At 63.4% G+C, this 19,930-nt stretch overlaps 3 protein-coding genes across 3 annotated transcripts; 2 read left to right on the forward strand and 1 right to left on the reverse strand.

Annotated features, from left to right (window-relative positions):
- Window positions 1-79: 79 nt before the first annotated feature.
- Window positions 80-5,764, forward strand: BACE1 (beta-secretase 1). The gene is made up of 9 exons (XM_030464685.1): window positions 80-410; window positions 2,090-2,178; window positions 2,267-2,483; window positions 2,659-2,796; window positions 2,894-3,028; window positions 3,112-3,213; window positions 3,294-3,443; window positions 3,571-3,742; window positions 3,825-5,764. Exons 1-9 carry the CDS (start codon window positions 165-167, stop codon window positions 4,064-4,066), a joined length of 1,491 nt encoding a protein of 496 aa, XP_030320545.1. The 5' UTR covers window positions 80-164; the 3' UTR covers window positions 4,067-5,764.
- Window positions 5,765-5,986: 222 nt separating this feature from the next.
- RNF214 (ring finger protein 214) lies at window positions 5,987-10,772 on the reverse strand. Its single transcript, XM_030464915.1, has 15 exons — window positions 10,680-10,772; window positions 10,361-10,598; window positions 10,169-10,228; window positions 9,928-10,068; window positions 9,497-9,636; window positions 9,234-9,302; window positions 8,688-8,784; window positions 8,449-8,537; window positions 8,126-8,216; window positions 7,862-7,960; window positions 7,271-7,671; window positions 7,012-7,141; window positions 6,803-6,910; window positions 6,482-6,577; window positions 5,987-6,237 (listed from the first exon to the last, which is right to left on the reverse strand). Exons 1-15 carry the CDS (start codon window positions 10,760-10,762, stop codon window positions 6,172-6,174), a joined length of 1,908 nt encoding a protein of 635 aa, XP_030320775.1. The 5' UTR covers window positions 10,763-10,772; the 3' UTR covers window positions 5,987-6,171.
- A 190-nt stretch (window positions 10,773-10,962) lies between these two features.
- On the forward strand, window positions 10,963-19,717 carry PCSK7 (proprotein convertase subtilisin/kexin type 7). Its single transcript, XM_030464690.1, has 16 exons — window positions 10,963-10,978; window positions 11,258-11,691; window positions 11,771-11,905; window positions 12,106-12,271; window positions 12,480-12,570; window positions 12,770-12,824; window positions 13,355-13,493; window positions 14,166-14,266; window positions 15,853-16,020; window positions 16,137-16,244; window positions 16,833-16,935; window positions 17,682-17,838; window positions 17,972-18,066; window positions 18,214-18,307; window positions 18,396-18,513; window positions 18,646-19,717. Exons 2-16 carry the CDS (start codon window positions 11,269-11,271, stop codon window positions 19,024-19,026), a joined length of 2,334 nt encoding a protein of 777 aa, XP_030320550.1. The 5' UTR covers window positions 10,963-10,978; window positions 11,258-11,268; the 3' UTR covers window positions 19,027-19,717.
- Window positions 19,718-19,930: the final 213 nt, after the last annotated feature.

The raw sequence follows: 19,930 nt of genomic DNA on the forward strand, positions 1-19,930 counted from the left end.
GCGCTTCCGCCGGCGGGCGGGCTTTCCGGGGCGGGGAGCGCCTCGCCGCCATGCCCGCCGCCCCGCTCGGCCCCGGCGCGGCCGCCCGGCCGAGGCGCGGGGCGCTGCGGGCGCGTTAGGCAGCGTCCTCCCGGGGAAGAGGAGGAGGAGGAGGTTCCCCCGCGATGGCTGCCGCCTGGCCCTGGCTGCTGCTGTGGCTGGGGGCGGCCTCCCTGCGCGCCCACCCGGCCCCGCCGCGCATCCGCCTGCCCCTGCGGGGGGGCTCGGCCCTGCCGCCCGCTCCCCGCGCTCGCCGGGCACCGGAGGAGGCCGAGCGGGGCGGCAGCTTCGTAGAGATGATCGACAACCTGCGGGGCAAGTCCGGGCAGGGCTACTACGTGGAGATGACGGTGGGCAGCCCCCCGCAGAAGGTAAGGGGGGGCGGGGGGACCCCTCGGGCAAGGGCTGCGCTCCCGGTCCGGGCGGGGGCTTCCCGAGGGGAGGGGGTTTGGGGATGTGGGGGGTTCGGGAGAGCGCTGCTCACCCTTCAGCAGGACCGGCATCGGCTCTGGGGGTCTTGTACAACCCGTCTGTTGTACGGCTGGGGAAGGGTCCCCTTCCCCGGCGGGGGCTGCTTTCGGGGTTGCATTCGATGGGAGCTGCCTGCTGGCAGCCTCTGGAGGGGACAGAGGGGACAGAGGGGCTGCTGTGGGCTGGGCCGGGCTGCATCCATCCCACCCGAGCCCAAGGATGCTGGAGGGGGCGAGCAGGGGGTGGGCGCTGCCCCGGGTGGGGGGGTGTGAAGGAAGCACATGGCCGCTCTCGGTTCCTTCCCCCATCGCGGTGCTGCTGCTCCGGGCGCCTTTTCCAAGGGTTTGGAACGCTCATGCATCCACATCTTGCACCATCATCAGCCCACAGGGCTCTGAGCTCGAGGGTCAGCGCAGGGCCGGGCTCCCACGCACACGCCACGGAGGCTGCAGCAGCTCCCAAACGCCCCCGTGGGGCAGGGTGGCTCCGTTCCCTCCTCGCTGGCTCCATCCTGGGTGCCTGGCACGGCTCTGGAGGGATGGAAGTGATGGAGATGTGAGCCAGAGGAGTCTCACCTCCACCCCAGCCGTGGGAGCCCTGCCGTGTTGTCCCCATGTGACTGGGATCCACTCTCTGCGAAAAAGGGATGAGATTATGCCTTAAAAAAAAAAAAATTAAATCTAGTTTTAAATGTGATTTCATCATCTTTTGCCACGTGTCACAGCTGGCAGATCCTCTCCCTGCAAGTCACCTGGAGTGCTGGGGGGGTTTCTGAGCCAGTCACCCCCTTTTTGGGCAGCATCTCCCAGCCCTGGATTCCTTCCAAGCAGGAACGTGGTGCCGGGTGTGCGTGCCCCAGCACAATCCCTCCGGGCCTTGTAATGGAATTAAAAGATTTGTATGGAAGAGCGTGGCTGCGGCCGTGCCAGGCAGAGGGTTCATCCATGGGGGTGTGCATGAGGGGGGAGTCCCAGGGACGTGGCTCCTCTCCACAGAAATCCCCCGTGGGAGGGAGGATGGAGCCTGCCTGTGTCCCACTGCTGCTTGCACAGGCAGCATCAGCCCCGCAGAGCTTTCTCCCGGGAGCCCTGGGGCTCAGCTGTGTGGAGCAGACCCTGCAGAACCCCCCTGGGGAGGGCCCAGGTGCTGGGTTGCCAGGGGAAGGTTGGGCAGACACAGCTTTATCCTCCTCCTCTGACTCCAGAGGTGAAGGGCTGCTGGGGGGTGCTCCTGGCTGGGGGGTTGGTGCTGTCCCTGCAGCCTGGGGAGCCCCCCGTTTCCCCCAGTTCCTGGCAGGGTTCACCTGAGGGCAGGATGTGGTGGGATGGTTGCCAGGCGCTGCCAGTGAGCCGATAATCCTGGGTGCAGGCAGACGTGAGCCAGGAGCAGAGCCAAGCAGCAGCCCCAGCCCCAACCACCCCCTGTCCCACCCATCCTTCCCACCAGCAAATTCAGTTCCTGGCCAGGGGAGCCCGGGCACTGCTCTGGCTGCTGCTCCCCCCGTGCCCTAACACGCTCAGCCAGGCACAACAGAGCCCTGCTGCCCTCGTGAGCCTCCCTGCCTCTCTTCTTTCTCCAGCTGAACATTCTGGTGGACACAGGGAGCAGCAACTTCGCTGTGGGAGCTGCACCTCACCCCTTCCTCAGGAGATACTACCAGCGGCAGCTGTGAGTGTGCAGGGGACAGGCAGAGGCCACGCTGTCCCTGCGTGACGGTGTCCCAGGCTCTGACTCTGCCTCTGTGGTGCCCCTGCAGGTCCAGCACCTACCGTGACCTGCGGAAAGGTGTGTACGTGCCCTACACCCAGGGCAAGTGGGAGGGGGAGCTGGGCACCGACCTCGTCACCATCCCCCACGGCCCCAACGTCACCGTCAGAGCCAACATCGCCGCCATCACCGAGTCAGACAAGTTCTTCATCAATGGCTCCAACTGGGAGGGGATCCTGGGGCTGGCCTACGCTGAGATCGCCCGGGTGAGCCCTGTCCCATGGGATCACCTCTCCCCTTCCTCACTCACAGCTCTGCTGGTGACCTTGAGCTCTGCTCCACCTGCGCACAGAGCCTGGGTCCCTGGGGCATGGCACAGAGCCCGGAGAAGGGACAATGCTGACATGGCCCTGTCCTGCCTCTGCTTTCTCCTCCCCCCAGCCTGACGACAGCCTGGAGCCCTTCTTTGACTCTCTGGTGAAGCAGACCAGGGTGCCCAACATCTTCTCCCTCCAGCTTTGCGGGGCAGGCTTCTCACCCAACGAGACAGAGGCCCTGGCAGCCGTGGGGGGCAGCATGGTGAGCACCCTGAGGTCACGGGAGGGTTTGGGGGGGCTGCCACGGGGACCTGACCCCCCAGTTCAGAGGTGGCAGCGCCTTTCTGCTTCTGCTGCAGATCATAGGTGGCATCGACCGCTCGCTGTACGTGGGTGACATCTGGTACACACCCATCCGCAAGGAGTGGTACTACGAGGTCATCATCGTCAAGCTGGAAATCAACGGGCAGGACCTCAACATGGACTGCAAAGAGGTGAGGGGACAGCAGGTGACCTGCCCTCTGCAGGGGCTGGGAGGACAGCGGGGCTGGGGTCACTCCTCCTCTTCTGTCCTCAGTACAACTATGACAAGAGTATCGTGGACAGTGGGACCACCAACCTCAGGCTGCCAAAGAAGGTGTTTGAGGCCGCGGTGAAATCCATCAAAACGGCTTCTTCGGTCAGTGGAACCCCTCCCCAGGGCTGTGGGCAGCCTGGCTGCCTGGCATGGTCCCCTCACCACCCCCTTGCCTCTGGCAGACGGAGAAATTCCCAGATGGCTTCTGGCTGGGGGAGCAGCTGGTTTGCTGGCAGGTCGGCACCACCCCCTGGCACATCTTCCCTGTCCTGTCCCTCTACCTGATGGGGGAGGCCACCAACCAGTCCTTCCGGATCACCATCCTGCCCCAGGTCAGTGCTGGTCCCTGCCTGGTGCTGAGCTGGAGAACCACCTGGCACCGGTGGCACAGTCAGGACGGTGCTGGGCATCCACAGCTCCCTGTTCCCTCTGTTCCTGACTCCTCCTCTCTTCCTGCAGCAATATCTGCGCCCCGTGGAGGACGTGGCCACCTCTCAGGACGACTGCTACAAGTTTGCCATCTCCCAGTCCTCCACCGGCACCGTCATGGGCGCTGTCATCATGGAGGGCTTCTACGTCGTCTTCGACCGCGCCCGCAAGCGGATCGGCTTTGCTGTCAGTGCCTGCCATGGTGAGGGCTGGGGGCAGGGGGAGGCTGGGGGTGGGAGAGGTGGGCACAGGGCAGCCAGAACTCTGCCTCCTCCCGCCCACAGTGCACGACGAGTTCCGTACGGCGGCGGTGGAGGGGCCCTACCTGCACCCCAACATGGAGGACTGCGGCTACAACATCCCCCAGACGGACGAGTCCACCCTGATGACCATCGCCTACGTCATGGCCGCCATCTGCGCCCTCTTCATGCTGCCCCTCTGCCTCATGGTGTTCCAGTGGCGCTGCTTCCACTGCCTGCGCCGCGACCACGATGACTTCGCTGACGACATCTCCCTGCTGAAGTGAGGGCGGGGGCAGCCGCAGGGCCGGGACAGGTGGGTCCTGGGGGTCCTTCCTGGGGGGCGACAGCGTGGGCAGCTCAGACCCTCTGCTCCAGGGGGACGTGGGGTGCCCGAGAGGGCTGGGAGCAGCCGTGGGACCTACAGAAAGAAGGTGGCAGCTGGGGAGTGGGGGTGACCCTGTCCCAGGGCTGGGGGCAGCTCCTCTGCACTGGCAGGGGGATGGGAGGGGTTGTCCTGAGCTCCAGCCACTCATGAGCCATCCCCTGTCTGTCCCCTTTTACCCCTGCCCCCCTGCAGCCCCCAGCCCAGGCTCTCCCTGGGGTCACCCCTCCCAAGCCTCCTGTCCCCAGCTTTTTGGAGCCAGCCCAGGGCAGATCTTTCCCTCCCACCCAGCTGGTTCTAACATTTCCCATGGTGTTTTCCCCACCTCAAGCTGTGTCCCTCCTGCCACCGGTGTCCCCTGCACCCACCCCCCGTTGGAAAGCCATAGGGGAGCTGGGGCCGGGCTGGACCGGCTCCTTCCCTGCCCCCCACAGCCCCCTCTGCTCACCCCAATCTGTCTGTCCTTGCCCCAGGGCCAGAGACCCCCCCCCCCCAACAACTTGGGGGATGGGTGGTGGGGACTGCAGCAGCATTTCTTCTTTTTTTTTAAAGCCGTGGTTGTATTTATTTTGTGATTCTGGTTTGTGCTGCCAGTCCTGGCCGTGCAGTCAGACCCTGACCCCACAGGTCCCAGCCCCTGCCTGGGGGAGGGCAGTGATCCCCCCCTCACCTGTACAATATATACATATATCTATATTTTTAATTCTAGCGCTGAAAGCCACTGTTCCAAACCCAACATTAGGGGGTTTGGTCCCGTTTTGTTTTGGGGTTTTTCTGGGTTTTTTTAAATATTTGTAGCCCTCTGCTCACGGCCAGCGCCTCGGCCACAACCCGAGGTCAGGAGGTGCTGGGTTTGTAAGGACTTTGTGGATCCGAGGTGTTCTGGGCTGGTGTCAGAAGAGGTGACAGTGACACAGGAGCAGGGCAGTGCTGCAGCCATCCCCAGGCACAGGGCTCCTTACCCAAACCCTGAGTTATTTGGGGAACATTTCTTTGGCAACGCCACGAGGGAGGATCCAACCCGCAGCCTCGGCCAGGCAGCCCCACAACAGCCCCCCCAGACCTTCCCACCTCACTACTACTGCGAGTAGTGCCCTGCTCTGCTGCCCTACTCCAACCCTGCACGCACCCACTCTGCCAGAGGGCCACGCAGACCTCCTTGTGCCTGCCCCAGGACCCCCAGGATGCTGTTGTGGGACCACTGCCTTAACCCACACCCAGACGGATGGAGGGGTGGGGGGCTCGTGCTGCTTGCTCCCCACAGCCCCGTGCCCAGATTATTGTTGCTAACTGGAAATAGCAAACCAACCCAACAAAATTCTAAGGATTAAGTGGTGCTGAGCACCTCCTCATCCCACCAAGATCCACGGAGAGAAGGGGGTTGGTGCCTCAGCCCGGATTCAGGAGCGAGTGGAGGAGAGGGGAAAGCAGGACCTGCAGCAGGTTGGTGATCCCGGGCCCAGCAGGGAGCTCCGGGCCCAGGCTCTGGCTGTAGCCTCCAGTACTCTTGTAACCTTATGTCTATGTAAGAACAATGAATGTTAACACGGTAAATTATTATTACATTAAAAAAAAAACCTAAAAAACCCACAAAACCCACTGCATCTGCCAGTTGCTAAGGGGGGGGTGTGCAGGTGACATGGTGGCACCTGGGCAAGGGGTGGGGGCTGTCCTGCCAGGGGCTGCGGGGAGCTGGGGGAGCCCGGAGCTGTCGGAACCGGGCTGGAAGAGGCGGTACCGGCAGCCGCCGCGTCCCAGGGCTCCCCCCAAAGGCCACCAGCGAGGCTGCGAGGTGAAAAACCAGGAGCAGCAGCGAGTCCCGGCATAATATACACACTTTATTTATGAACTGGTATGTATACAGACTTTCTATACACACATTGCCTATATAATAAAAATGTACATGTGTATACATGGTCGTATAAATATAGAACTGTAGAAATCTCAGAACTGATCCTGTCTATTCACAGCAACTCCTCGGGTGGGACCACTTTGTTCCAGTAGCTGTCATTTGAGACTTGGACAAAAGGGACAAGTGTCATTCGTGTTGGTCTGTGCCCAGAATTTGATGCACTGGAAAAGAGAGAAGGACTCAGGAGCTGCCAGCACAACCAGGGGCTGGAATAAGGGCAGCCTGGCCTTAAAGCCACCCCCAAGTGGCTCCTCGGGGTGGCCTGGTAAGGAAAGGGGGGATGGTGGAGGCTGCTGAGTTATTTCTTGATCACACCCTTCCCCTGGCAAGCTCCCTGCACAGCAGGGCCCCAGGATGAGGAAGCATTCCCAGGGAGCTGGGAGCAGCTGGGGAAACCACACTCACCTCCTTGTGCAGCACGTGGGAGCAGGCCATGGGGTGGAGGTCACTGGGCTGCACCAGCTGCTGGCACATGAGACACAGCTTACAGGCAGCAGGGCTCTGGGGTGAGGGGACAGAAAGGCGACAGGAAGAGGAGTCAGACACTCCAGCTCTGCTCCACCTTCCAGCTGCTCATCCATGGATTGCCCAACTCCTCCCTCTGCCCCTCGTGCTCCCCTCCTCTGAGAGGTCCCAGCTTCACGGGCTCAGCCTTTGGGCTGTTTCTCCAGGTGCTCCCTCCCCAGGCAGCTTTCCCTGGGGCTGGGGGAGTGCTCTGAGCCTTACGTGTGAAGCCGTGCTGTGATAAGCCACCTGGGCAGGGGGCAGGAACATGGGGGTGCTGATCTGAGGCAGTGGAGCTGAGAAGAGGGGAGCCCGGATCCGGCTGAGAGGCTGCAGGGAGGCACAGGGGGGGGAATCAGTCAGCCCAGCCCCGTGGGGGGAAGGACACCCCCAGTTGTCCCCTGTCCCCCCAGGGTCAAGCTCTCTCCCACCTGTGCTCCTGCCCGTTCCTGCTGCTCAGCCAGCTTGGCTGCCACCAGCTGGTTCAGCTCCTCCATGGTCAGCCCTGCCATGGTCCTCCGGGCGTTCTTGATCTGCTGCAGGATGTTGGTGAGCTGGGCCCTGGGCAGGGGGAGGGACAGCAGCTGCTGAGAGCTCCCAGACCCCCCCAAACACACACAGGGGCTTCCCCCCCTCACCTCAGCCCCCATCCCATCCCCAATCCTTCCCCCCCAGGGGCAGGGCACCCACTTGTTGCACTGTGGAAACCGAGTCAGCAGCTTCTCCAGCAGCTTCTCCAGTTTATCCGCTGGCTGCAGCCTCTGGAACTCGGGAGCGACTCCTCCTCCACCTCCTCCCCCTCCTCCTCCCCCTCCTCCTCCTCCCAGGCCGGGTGGAGGAGGGATGGAAGCAGCAGGGGGGATGTGGGAGCCGAGGAGAGAGGCTACACCCGGGCTGCTCCTCCCCTGGGAGGCCGGGAGTGGTGGGGAGGGCTGGGCAGGCCGGGAGATGGTGGGATTGAGGAGGGGGAAGGAGAGGGCCCGGGGGTCAGCACTGGGCATGACCATGGGGACAGGGACAGGGCCGATGGGGAAGGGGAGCCTGGGAGTGAGGGAGGGGTTGGGCTGGAAGGCTGTCAGCATGAAATCTGTCTGAGGAAGAGAAACGGGGAGAGGAGGAGGAGGATGGTTAGAATCAGCACAGCTGGCTGCCCTCCTGCTGGCACGGGAAGGAGCCCCTTCCCCTCCTCCCCGGGACAGGCAGGGACTCCAGGGAAGCAATCCCACCCAGCCCACAGCCCCTCCCAAAGCTGCTGCAGGGAGCTGGAGAGGAGGAACTCACTTCTGAGGGTGGAGGGGGCAGTGTTGGGGTTGGGATCTGTGGGAGGCTGCTCAGCTTCGTCCCGTTCCTCACCATCTGAATGTGGTCGTTGAACTGATCCTGGCAGAGAGGAAAGAAAGAGGTGTTCATCAAAGCCTGGGAGAAAGTTCCCCTTCTCAGCACTGAAATAGCTGCAGGGCCTGAAGTGGGCAGAGTTTGTTTCCACAGGATGAAAAAGGAGTCAGAGGATGCAGAGGGGTTGGAACAAAGCAGCAAGGGACTCACTCGGACGTTCTCCTTGGTCATCCGTATCCTGTTGAGCCTCATCTCCCACTCCTGCTTTGGCCTCATGGTCTCCAGTGTGGGTGGTGCAGACCTGCAAGCACAGCTGCACTTTCCCACTTGCAGCCATGCTCTGGCTGGCAGCACCATGGGAGCAGCTGACACCCCAGGAGAGGGAACCCCCCCAGAGCAGAGCACACGGTGCCACCACCACCACATTCCAGCAGGGAATCCCTGGGGAAGCTTGGAACGCTTCAGTGTAAGGAGAGGAAGAGGAGCTGTGGTCACAGAGCCCCCCTGCCACGTCTGAGAGCACCCAGACTCACTTGAGGTAGGTGAGGTGCAGCTCTGCTTCCTTCTCTGCTTCCTCCAGCTTCAGCACCAGCAGCTCCTTGCGGCTCTCCAGGGAGAGGATCTGGGGGGGGGCTCCAGGTGAGGCAGAAGCTGTGTCCCTGTCCCACCTTCCCTGTGTGCCCCTCCTCCTGACCCACCCTCAGCTCCACACCCCCCTTCCCAAACCCTCAGGGACCCCAGGAGGCTGCAGCTCAGCCCCTGCCCCCCTCACCTCTGCTTTCCAGGCCCTCTCTGTCTCCTCCAGGATGTTCCTGTTGATCTCATTGTGTTGGTTCTTCAGCTTATCCAGCTCCATCTCCCAGAGCTGCCTGTCACAGACACGGGGCACTCCTGCTGAGGCTCAGGCACCACAAGGTGTGGGACAGCAGAGCTGACAGACCCCAGACCCCTTCTTTCCCCCCCAACCTCACTCTGGAACCCCAAAGGCTCAGCAGCCCCCGAGCCTGGGAGCAGGGAGGGACACAGAGAGCAGCTTTGCCTCCACCTGGGAATCTGGCATTCCATCAGAGGGGGCAGCTCTAAGCACAGGCAGTGAGCACGAAGCCTAATCTGATGGGACCTTCGTGTCACAAGGATCTAGGAGCCTGCTTGTGACCTGGATCAAAGAGGATTTAATCCAGAGGGACACCAGCCTGCTGGGAGAGGAGATAAACCCTGGGGCAGCACTGGCAGAGCACCCTCCCCACCCCATCCCACCCCACCAGAGGCTTTGGGGTCCCCCCCACCCCGAGGAGCCTTCCCAGGAGCAGAGCCTCACTTCTCATCAGACTGCTCAGCGATCAGAGATGCAATCTTGTTCTCCTTCTCCTCCTGCTCCTTCAGCAACCTGCACGGGGGGCACAGGGCAGGGGGGTCAGTGACAGTGCCACCTTCCCACACCCCAGCCTGGTGCCTGAGGGGCTCCTCAAAGGCTTGACAGCAGCGTCCACCCCCTGGGCACTGTGCTGTGTCAGGACCCTGCCCCCAGGCTCCCTTCTCCCCTCCACAAAAAATTAAATCCTCTCTTCCCCAGGTCCTGACCTTCTGCCTTTCTCACAGAGCTTCTCAATCTCTGCTTTCAGGTCCTGCTCCTTCTGCAGGAACTCCTTCTTCTCTTTCTCCATCTTCTTCTTTGTCTCCTCTCTCTTGATCGTGACGTCCTGGATGGCTTTGAGGATCTCCTGGGGTGAAACAGGGACCATGCACAGCCAGGGAGCTCTTTGTTCCCAAAGCCATTGTTATTGTAGATCAACTGAGGGGAGATTATGAGATTCCAGGCATCATCAAAACCCTTTGAGCAGATCCAGACAAGAGCAGAGCAGTGACCACGGGGACAGGATGTCAGGGATGGGTTCTGAGCTGCTCAGGACCCCGATGTGGGCAGGGGCTCATCCTGAATGCTGCCAAAGTGTCACACCCAGGGAAAGGGTCCTTCACGGGGCAGGGGACACACCAAGGACGTGCCCAGGTACCTGGTGGTTCTTCATCTCCTCCTCCCTGCGCTGCTGGAGCTGCTTCAGCTGCACCTGGAGCTGGTTCTCCACCTGCCTCTGCTTGTCCAGCACCTCCTGGTACCTCTCCTTCAGCAGAGCCCTCTCAGACATCATCTTGTCCTGACACGGGGAGGGGAAAAGGGGAGTTCAGGGCTGGGCACATCCCCCCCCTCCAGCCCCTTCCCCAGGGCAGAGCTGAGCTCAGGGCTCCTGCACCCACCAGGTTCTTCTCGATGTCCTGGTCCGTGTTCACCACCGTGTCAGCTGTCTTGAAGTCGGTCTGCAGGGGGGGGGACGACACACGGGGGCAGTCGGTCCCGCACCCCCCCGCACCACGGGAACCCGCACCCCCTCCCGTTCCCCCCCGACACCCCCAGGACCTCAGCAGCCCCGGCTGGGATCGGGCACCCACCTGCACCGCGATGTTCTGCGAGGGCCTGGCGGGGATCGCCTCCGCCTCGGGCTCCTCGGCCGCGCCTCCGTTCTGCCCGCCGGCCTCCCCTTCCTCCTCCTCCTCCTCCTCCGAGCCCCCGGGCCCGGGCTCCCCCTCACCGCCGGGCAGCGCCGGGGCCGGGCCGGGCTCCTCCTCTCCTCCAGGGCCGGCGGGCACCGCCTCGCTGGGGCTGCCGGGGGCGGAGAGAGCGGTGCCGCTGCGTGAGACAAACCGCTCCATCACCCGCCGCTCCCGCTCCCGGTGCCGCCGCAGGCCCCGATCCACCGATCCTACCTACCTGCCGGCGGGGCCGGGCTCGCAGAGTCGCGGCGGTGCGGGGGTGGCTGCGGGGCCCTCTGCCTGGGGCTGCTCCAGCGCCATGAGGCCGGTGCGGGGCGGGGGGACCCGGCGGGAGCGGGGCCGCGGCGGAGCGGGGACCGGAAGTCCCTCCCTAACCCCACCGACCGGGACCCGCTACTTCCGCCGGTGCGCCGCTGCCAGCGACCCCTAGCGGAGGGGAGGGCCCGCCGCCGCCGCCGGATGTGACGTAGCTGTCAGCCGCCGCGGGCTTCCGGCAGCGGCGCCGGACCGGGCCCGGTGAGTGCGGGGCGGCCCCGGGGGCAGGGGCGGGAGGGGAGGGGGGGGTGCAGCGGGGGGGAGCGTCCCGCCCGTCCCTGAGCTCTGTGCTGAGGGTTCCGGGCCCCGCGCGTTCCGCCGGGGGCTGCGGGCTCTCTGCGGGGCAGCTGAGCCGCGATGGGCGCCTAGAACCGGGGAAACCCATCCCCGGCGGTCCCGGCGCGGGTGCGGTGCTGTGCCCGGGACTCGGTGCCCGCTCTGTGTCCCTCCCGTGCCGCTCACCGCCGCCCCGTCCCGCAGCCGCCGGTCCGATGCCGCAGCGGGAGCCGCGATGGAGCGGCGGGATGGAGGCCGCGCTCTGCATCCACACCTGCCTCTGGCTGGGGGCCGCCTGGCTCCCCGGGGCCGCCCCGCAGGACGGGGGTCTGAGCTGGGCCGTCAGCCTGGAGGCTCCCGAGGAGGAGGTGGAGCAGCGGGCGGAGGAGCTGGCCCGGGCGGCGGGGCTGGTGAACATGGGCCGTGTCGGGGAGCTGCGGGGACATTACCTCCTCTCTTGGCCGCCTCCCCGTGGCCGCTCCCCCGCGGCCGCCCCGCCCGAAGCCGTGCGGAGGTCGGTGGAGACTCTGTTCGCACAGCACGACAGCGTGCGGTGGCACTCGGAGCAGAAGCTGCTGAAGCGCTCCAAGCGCAGCCTGCACTTTAACGACCCCAAGTACCCCCAGCAGTGGCACCTGGTGAGTGGCGGGGGGGACACCCACACCCCCTGCAAGGCCCGTGAGACCCCCGCTCTGACACCCCCTCCCCTTTCACCAGAACAACCGCAGGAGCCCCGGCAGGGACATCAACGTCACCGGGGTCTGGGAGCGGGACGTGACGGGACGTGGCGTGACCGTGGTGGTGGTGGATGATGGCGTGGAGCACACCGTGAAGGACATCCAGCCCAACTACGTGAGTGGGCACGGGGGGGATGGGACTCACCCTGCCCGGGGGGGTGCTGGGGATCGGTGTCAGCGCTCACCGGTACCGGAGCGGCCGCGGTTGGGCTCCTCCGGGCAGCAGCGTCGTGGAGCAGCCCCGGGGGTCCCGTTGGTGGGGACAGGCTGCCAGCCCTCCTGCTGATCCCTCACCCTGCCCCTCTCTCTCCTCAGAGCCCTGAAGGAAGCTACGACTTGAACTCCAACGACCCCGACCCCATGCCTCACCCCGACGAGGAGAACGGGAACCACCACGGGACGCGCTGTGCCGGGGAGATCGCGGCGGTGCCCAACAACAGCTTCTGCACCGTGGGGGTGGCCTATGGCAGCCGCATCGCAGGTACCCCCGGGGGGCTCCACCCCTGCCAGGGGATGTGAAGCCCCCTCAGGAGGGGGTTTGTGCTGTCCTGGTCACCACGGTGGCTCTGGAGGTGTTGGTGCAGAGGAGGGGGGGATGCCCACCCCGGTGTCCCTCAGGCACACGGGGTCCCCACTCTGATCCCACCCAGGGGTTGGTTTGCAGCTTGTCCCCTCCTTGTGTCCCTCAGGCATCCGTGTGCTGGACGGGCCCCTCACAGACAGCATGGAGGCCATTGCCTTCAACAAGCACTATCAGATCAATGACATCTACAGCTGCAGGTGAGGGCAGCCCGGGGCACTTCTCCTCTGCTGGGGAAAGAAAAAACAAACATTTTGCCCACTGGAATCTGTCCCGGGGGGCACAGGGCACGCAGGGACCAGGGGGGTGTGAAAGCACCACCCCCCCTTCCCAGTTGTGGCACTGGTGGCTGCTGGTGGCAGAGCTGCTGTCACCACCTCACGGGGTCTCTCTTTGCAGCTGGGGTCCAGATGACGATGGGAAGACTGTGGATGGCCCCCACCAGCTGGGGAAGGTGAGGACCCCCCCAGCAGCCCGGGGCACCCCGGTTTCCAGCAGAGGTGCTGCAGGGGGTGTGTAGGGGGGGGTGGCAGTGGCACTGCTGCAGGGGGACAGCCCTGGATGAGCCTTCCAAGGAGAGGCTGAGCCCGGCAGGAAAAGGCTTCTCACAACCCCTGCTCCCCTTCATAACCCCTGGGGCTGACCCTCCCCGCTGGTCACAGCCGGGGACCACCCGGGGGGCCCTAAGACAGTCACCCCCTGCCTTTCCCCTCCCTTTCCCCCTCTCTGGGCATTCGCTGCGCTCCCCTCGCCCCCGGGGCAGCAGCTGCAGCCGAGCTCCCAGCCCTGCGCTGGATCCCTTTTCCCTCCCTGCACGTCCCGTCAGGAGCTGAGGGGCTTGGGGCAGAGCTGAGCCTCACCCCTCCCCTTCCTGCAGGCGGGGATCAACTCCGTGCGGGGCTCTGGCCCGGACCTGAGCCCCCCGAGCCGGGCTGGTGCGGGTGTTTCCCGGCGAAGGCCAAGCCGAGGGTTCCCTCTCCGCAGGCTGCCCTGCAGCACGGGGTCATGGCGGGGCGCCGGGGCTTCGGCAGCATCTTCGTGGTGGCCAGTGGCAACGGGGGCCAGCACAACGACAACTGCAACTACGACGGCTACGCCAACTCCATCTACACCGTCACCATCGGTGAGTGGCTCCCGGGGAAGGGAAGTCACCGCCCCCCAGAGGCAGAGAGCATGGAGAGGGTCTGGCAGCGGGTGGAGGTTTGCCATAAAATCGCAGAGCTGGAAGGGACATCAAGGATCATCTGGTCCGACCCTTCTGATGTTATTGTTTATGTGCAGTGTCCCAGCGTCACATCAAGCTGAGACTTAGAGCTTTACAACGTGGGGGAATCCATCACTTCCCCCAAGAGGCCATTCCAGTGTCTGACTGTCCTCATGGGGAAAAGTTTTCAACAGGAATCTCCCCTGTGCCCACTGCTCCTCATCTTGCCACATCTCTTGGCTGAGGATGTGGCCAGAGGAGGCCAGAGGAATTCCTGGCTGTCCTCAGGCCTCTGGGGCCAGGACAGATTCCCTGCCACCTCCATGGGTGCAGTTCCCCACCCCGTGTGTTAGGCAGGGAGTTTCTGCTCCCCTTTTCCCAGGAGCTGTGTGTGGGGTGGAAGCTCTGAGCAGCACCGGGCGCAGCAGCAGGAGATGGATTTATTTCTTGTGGCTGCCTTTCCCTTGGGTTTCCCAGCCCGTGGCAGGGCACAGTGAGCAGGAGGGGTCCCATGGGGGCTCCTCAGCCCCCCAGCTGCAGCAGCTGGAGGGGAAGCAGCTCCCTGGAGCCCAGGCCTTGGCTTTTCCCCAGGTGCAGTGGATGAGACGGGCTCCATGCCGTTCTACGCCGAGGAGTGTGCATCCATGCTGGCTGTCACCTTCAGTGGTGGGGACAAGATGATGAGGAGCATTGTGAGTGCCCTGCCCCCTCCCTTCCCCTGACACCTCTGCCAGGCAGGGAATGCTCCTCATTTAGGTCTGTGCTCCCAGTGGGAGGTTCCTGTCCCCAGCCAGGCCCCTGGGTCCTGCTCCAAAGGGGTGCAGGGTGAGCTGGGGCAGCACTGGGCTCTTTAACCTCCTTGGCCCCAGCTCTTTCTCTGTCCTGGCACATGTGCTGCTCACAATGAATTTTTCTGAATATTTGTATCAACTTTGTGTGCTGGATCACTGGGGGGTGGCACTCAGGATACATGGGACCACATGGCTTTGACCTGTTCCTGTCCTGTGGGCACTGCAGGGCCCAGACCACCCTGGGGCAGCTTGGGGTGAATGTGCCTGGCTCCTGACTCTTTTGGGGTGAGCTGTCCGTGGCCTGGCAGGCACAGGGAGCATTTCCTCTCAGTACAGACACTCTGTGCCCAGCCACAGCTGCCCAGAGCAGTGCCAGGACTCCTGCAGCAGAGAAAGTAAAACCCAGAGTTAATTTTTCCTTTCAGGAATAACTTCATTTGTCCCAGGCTGGGCTGGAAACTCCTGAGGCTAGGAAAAAAGGGAACAGCAGGCAAGCCAGGGCTGTGCTGCTCTTCCTTTGGGAGTTACAGAGGTTTGGGTTTAAGTCCAGGCTTCTCCCAAGCCTGCTGCTGGTGAGGGCACTTGGAGGATCTCAGATTTTGAGACCCCATTTTGAGCCGTAGCCACAGGAGCTCCACCAGGGAGCCAGGAGGAGAGGTCACAGCTCCTGCAGAGCCCTCCTGGTCCCCTGCAGTGCCACCACAGCTCATCTGCTGTGCCCATGCCACAGGAAAACCCACAGGGCCCTTCCTCTGGAGGACACTCTGCTCCCAGCTGCCCTCCAGCTCTGCTTCAGGGGTGGCAGAGTTAAGTGCTCAGCAGCCTCCTCCTGGGCTCCTTGTTATCTCCAGACTGTAAATGTTGTGTGGTTTCCTTAACAGGAAGAATTTAATACAGCTTCTGGCACCCACCACGTTTCCTACTGACAGTTTGTGCTGCTCAGGGTGTTCTCTGCAGGACGTGTGGCCTCTGAGTCTGAGCTGGAGCTGTCACCAGCTGGCAGAATGCTCTGGAGTCAAACATAGAAGGCAACAAACCCACAGCTTTTGGCAGTGCAGGCACAGGGAGACAAACACGTTGGGTTTGCAGTCAAGGGGCAGATTTTGGGAAACTCCCAATGTCTCTTTAGAGGCTCTGTGTGCTCTGCACAGCCCCGAGTGGGCTGGAATGGAAATGAGGAAGGTCCCACACTCCAGTGACCCTGAGTTTTCCCTGGAGTGGCTCAGTTCAGTTCCTCTCTGTCTCTCTCCAAAAGAACTGTCTGCATTCACAGCTTCTACACTGGGGTGCATTGTCCCAGGATCTTTCTTAGCTGAGAAGCAGAAGTGGTGACCTTCCCACCTTGTCCTGCTCTCTGCTGGGTGCCCATGTCCTGGCCAGGGACTGCCTGGGAAATGTTTCCAGGCTTTTCAGCCCCTCATCCCAGACCCTCTCCCCCTGCTGAGCAGTGGCCTGACAGGAGGTGTGTCCCCACTCTCTCTTGGCAGGTGACAACAGACTGGGACCTGCAGAAGGGCACGGGCTGCACGGAGGGGCACACGGGGACCTCGGCTGCTGCTCCCTTGGCTGCAGGGATGATTGCACTGATGCTGCAGGTGAGGCCCTGCCTCACCTGGAGAGATGTCCAGCACATCATTGTCTTCACTGCCACCAAGGTCAGTGCCCCTCCCTTCTCTGTCCCTCTCTCCCTCCCTCCCTCCCTCTGGTTCCCTTTGCTTGGGGTCTGCTGGTGTCCCCAGGTGTGAGGGCAGTGTCCTGTGTCTGGTTTCAGTACGAGGATCGTCGTGCCAAGTGGGACAAGAACCAGGCAGGCTTCAGCCACAGCCACCAGCACGGCTTTGGGCTCCTCAACGCCTGGCGCCTGGTCAATGCTGCCAAGGTGGGGCCCTCCCAGGGCAAGGGGGAGAGGGACAACACCCTGGGGGGACAGAGACAACGCCCTGGGGGGACACTGCTGACACTGGGGGCCAGCGCATTGGCCGGCCCTGGCTGTCAGGCTGCTTTGGGTATGAAGTCACCAGGGCCTGAAGCTTCTTCCCCCACTCTGGCAGCACTATATATAGCCATGGGCCAGAGCCTGGGCTGGGGGGGGACGACAGCTCTGATTCATGGCTGGGGAGCTCCAGCAGCAGCCCCTGCTCTGAGGAGGGCCTCGTGTCCCTGGGAATCGGGGAGGTTCTCAGCTGTCAGCTCCAGGCTGTGTGTCCCAGGGGCTGCCAAGGGGGGGATGTGCTCAGGGCAGGCAGGGGGTACCCCCTTTGTCCCCCAACTCTGCCTCTGGTGGTGTGGAGAGCAGAGCACATCCTGTGCCAGCATTGTCCCCTCGTGTCAGAGGGCTTTGGGTTCTCCAGCACATCCCCCACATTAGGAGTGCTGCAGCCCCGAGCAGCTCCCAGGGGTGGTGGGAGATGGAGAGGGGGATGCATGGGGAGGACACAACCTCGTGCTGACTCCTTTCCCCTGGCAGGTGTGGGAGTCTGTCCCCTACCTCGCCTCCTACATGAGCCCCGTGCTGAGGGAGGGCAGGAGCATCCCCCTGCTCCCACAGGAGCTGGAGGTCACCTGGAATGGTAAGAGCAGGTGTGCCACGTGGGAGCACGTGCTGCTGTGCACCGGGGAGCTGGGGCACTGCTGGGCAGGGCCAGGGCCAGGCCACAGAGGGGTTAAGTGTTGGTCTGCATGGGCTTTGCCCTCTCTCTGTCACTGCTGCTCCCCAGGGTGCCTGTGGCTCTGGTCCCCTCCCCATAACTCCATCCCCTGGGGCGAGGGCTGTGGGGAGCCAGCCCGGCGTTAGGAGCTGGGCCAGGCTGGGCAGCAGCCACTGCTGCTCCTCTGGCTTTGACCATTTTAGGAAATGCTTCAGCTCCTGACTTGGCTGCTCTCTGTCCACACAAACACAGCACTGCTCCAGCAGCTACCAGTGGGAAGGAGAGCTGTCCCCTGCCTCTGGGGCTGGGCACAGGTTATCCCCTCTCCTCTGGCTGGGCTGGTCCAGCTCTGCAGCAGGTGCCAGCACCACAGAGGGGCAGAGGGGTGAGACCTCAGGCTGCCAGGGAGGGTTAATCCCCTTTGCCTCCAAGGCGAGGGTTGGCGGTCAAGCAGCTCCTTCTGCCCAGAGAGGCAGAAAAAGCACCCTTTGGTGCCTGAGTTTGGTGCCTTTGGTGACTGAGTTAACCTGTTCCCTGTGGCCTCAGGGACTGTGCTGGCTGGTGACAAGCGTGTGTGTGTGTCCTGCTCCCTGTCACAGCAGCCCCTTGGGCCGTGTGGAAGTGGGGGCTCCATCCCAGCCCTGCCAAACCCTGCCTCCCTTTCCCAGTCACCACCACCGACCTGGAGCTCTCCGGCATGAGAACCTTGGAGCACGTGGCAGTCACCATCACCATAACCCACCCTCGCCGTGGCAACCTGGAGATCAGGCTCTTCTGCCCCAGTGGAATGATGTCCCTGATAGGGACCACCAGGAGCATGGACTCGTAAGCACCAAGGGGGGCAGGAGGTCCACACTGCTGGGCAGGACACCCAGCAGGAGAGCTGGGGCCCACATCCAGCCCCCTGCCCCGGGCTGTGTCCCCCTCTCACGGGTTGCCTCTCCTCCCCCTTTGGCAGGGACCCCAATGGCTTTGCTGACTGGACCTTCTCCACCGTCCGGTGCTGGGGTGAGGAGGCACAGGGCACGTACAGGCTGGTGGTCAGGGACATTGGTGAGTTCTGCCTTCCAGAGCTCCTACCTGTGGTTGTGGTGGCTCCTGGGGAGCTGCCAGCTCTGCACAGGGTTGGCCTCGGGTCAGCTCCATGTGGAGCCATCCAGCCAGGTGGGACAGAGAGTTCCTCACTGATCCAATCCCCAGGAGATGAAAGCTTGAGGCCTGGCACTTTGAAGCAGTGGCAGCTGACTCTGTACGGCTCCTCCTGGTCCCCAGCAGAGATGAGGGAGCGGCAGAGGTAGGACACCAGAGCCCTGTCTGGGTGGGGGACCCTCCCTGGGGCAGCCCAGCCTGCAGGACCCTCACGGGGCACCTCTGCCCCCCAGGCTGCTGGAGGAAGCCATGAGCGGGCGGTACCTGAGCAGTGACTTCTCCCTGCCCTGCCCACCAGGGCTGGAGATCCCCGAGGAGCAGCCCCACACCATCACAGCCAATACCCTCAAGGTGAGCCTGCTGGAGGAGTGGCCCTCCTGGAGGAGTGACCCTCCTGGAGCTGTGCCCTCTGCTGGATGACACACGGGCTCCCAGGTGGCTGAGGGCTTTGCTTCTCTGAGGATCTCCTCCTCTCCTCCACAGACCCTCCTGCTGCTGGGATGCTTTGCCGTGTTCTGGACTTTCTACTACATGCTGGAGGTTTGCCTGACCAGGAACAGCGTGGGGCTGGACGTGACCTGCAACGGCTCCACCAGCTGCAGGTGGTACCAGCAGGGAGGGAAGCACAGCAGCACCCTGGAGAACGGCCTGGAGATGGAGTCAGTGCCACTCTACCGGGAGAAGGACATCGAGGATGTCGAGATTGAGTGTGAGCACCTGCAGCCTGCCCAGCAGGACGAGAGGGAGGAGGGGTCCTGGACTTCCACCCACCCCAAACTCCCCAGCAGCAGCTTCCAGGAGGCCCCCCCGGTCGTAGCAGGGTACCGTGGCCGGGAGGAGGACAGGGAGCACCAGCCCTGCTAGCTGAGGCTGGGGTTGGGGCTGTGTCCCCCCTTTAGGTACGTGCAGCGGAGACCTCCCTGCCACCACCTTGGAGGTGGCTCAGAAGCAGGAGGAGTGCTGGCAGCAGGAGGGGACCTGCCCCTTCCCTGCCTCTGGAACACAACACAAGCCTTAACCCCCTCCTCACGGAGCCCGTTCCCCGCCGGGCTGCATAGAGCCCGCAGCGATGCCTGCAGGGTGCCTGCTGCAGCACTGTCACTGTCACCTGCCTGTCCTGAGGGTCAGGAGCTGGCCCGGGACCCCGGTCCCGCCCAGTTGGGCAGCAGGGACTCCTTTTGCCCATCTCCAACCAGCGCTTGCTCCCTGTCCCCTGCACCCTGACCCCGTCACCTCCTCCTGTGTCCTGCAGCCAGGCAGGGGGTGGCTGCAGCGCTTTGACCTCTTGCTGGGGGGGCAGCAGGGGCTGTCCCTGTGGCAGGGGCACAGATGGTGGCCCCAGGTCTGCCCGCCCGGTGCTGGGAGGGCCAAGGCCACAGGCAGTGGCTGCTCAGGCCGGGCAGGGGAGGCTGAGTTGGGCTGGCAGTGGCTAAGGGGCGGGCTTGCTCATGCGTCCTTGGGTGTGTTTGGGTTATTTTTTTAAAGCTGGGGTTTGTTTTTTTTAATCAGCAAAGCCCTTTTGTGTAGCTTTCCAAATAAAGTCTTAAAAACCCTCTTCTCCCCCCACTACCCCTCACTCTTCTGCCCTGCCCATGCTGCAGAAAGAGGAGTCACACAGTCCCAGAGTCACCCAGCCCCAGGGTGCAGGATCTGCTCCTGTATCCTCACAGCACCCCTGGGATAACTGGGGGGCTCCAACACCCCAGCCCCCTGATCCTCAGCTCTGGTTCTCCCAGCTTCTGAGCCAGAAGGAGGAGCAGATGTGGCT

Source organism: Calypte anna, chromosome 24 (assembly GCF_003957555.1).
Source record: "Calypte anna isolate BGI_N300 chromosome 24, bCalAnn1_v1.p, whole genome shotgun sequence".
NCBI lineage: Eukaryota > Metazoa > Chordata > Aves > Apodiformes > Trochilidae > Calypte > Calypte anna.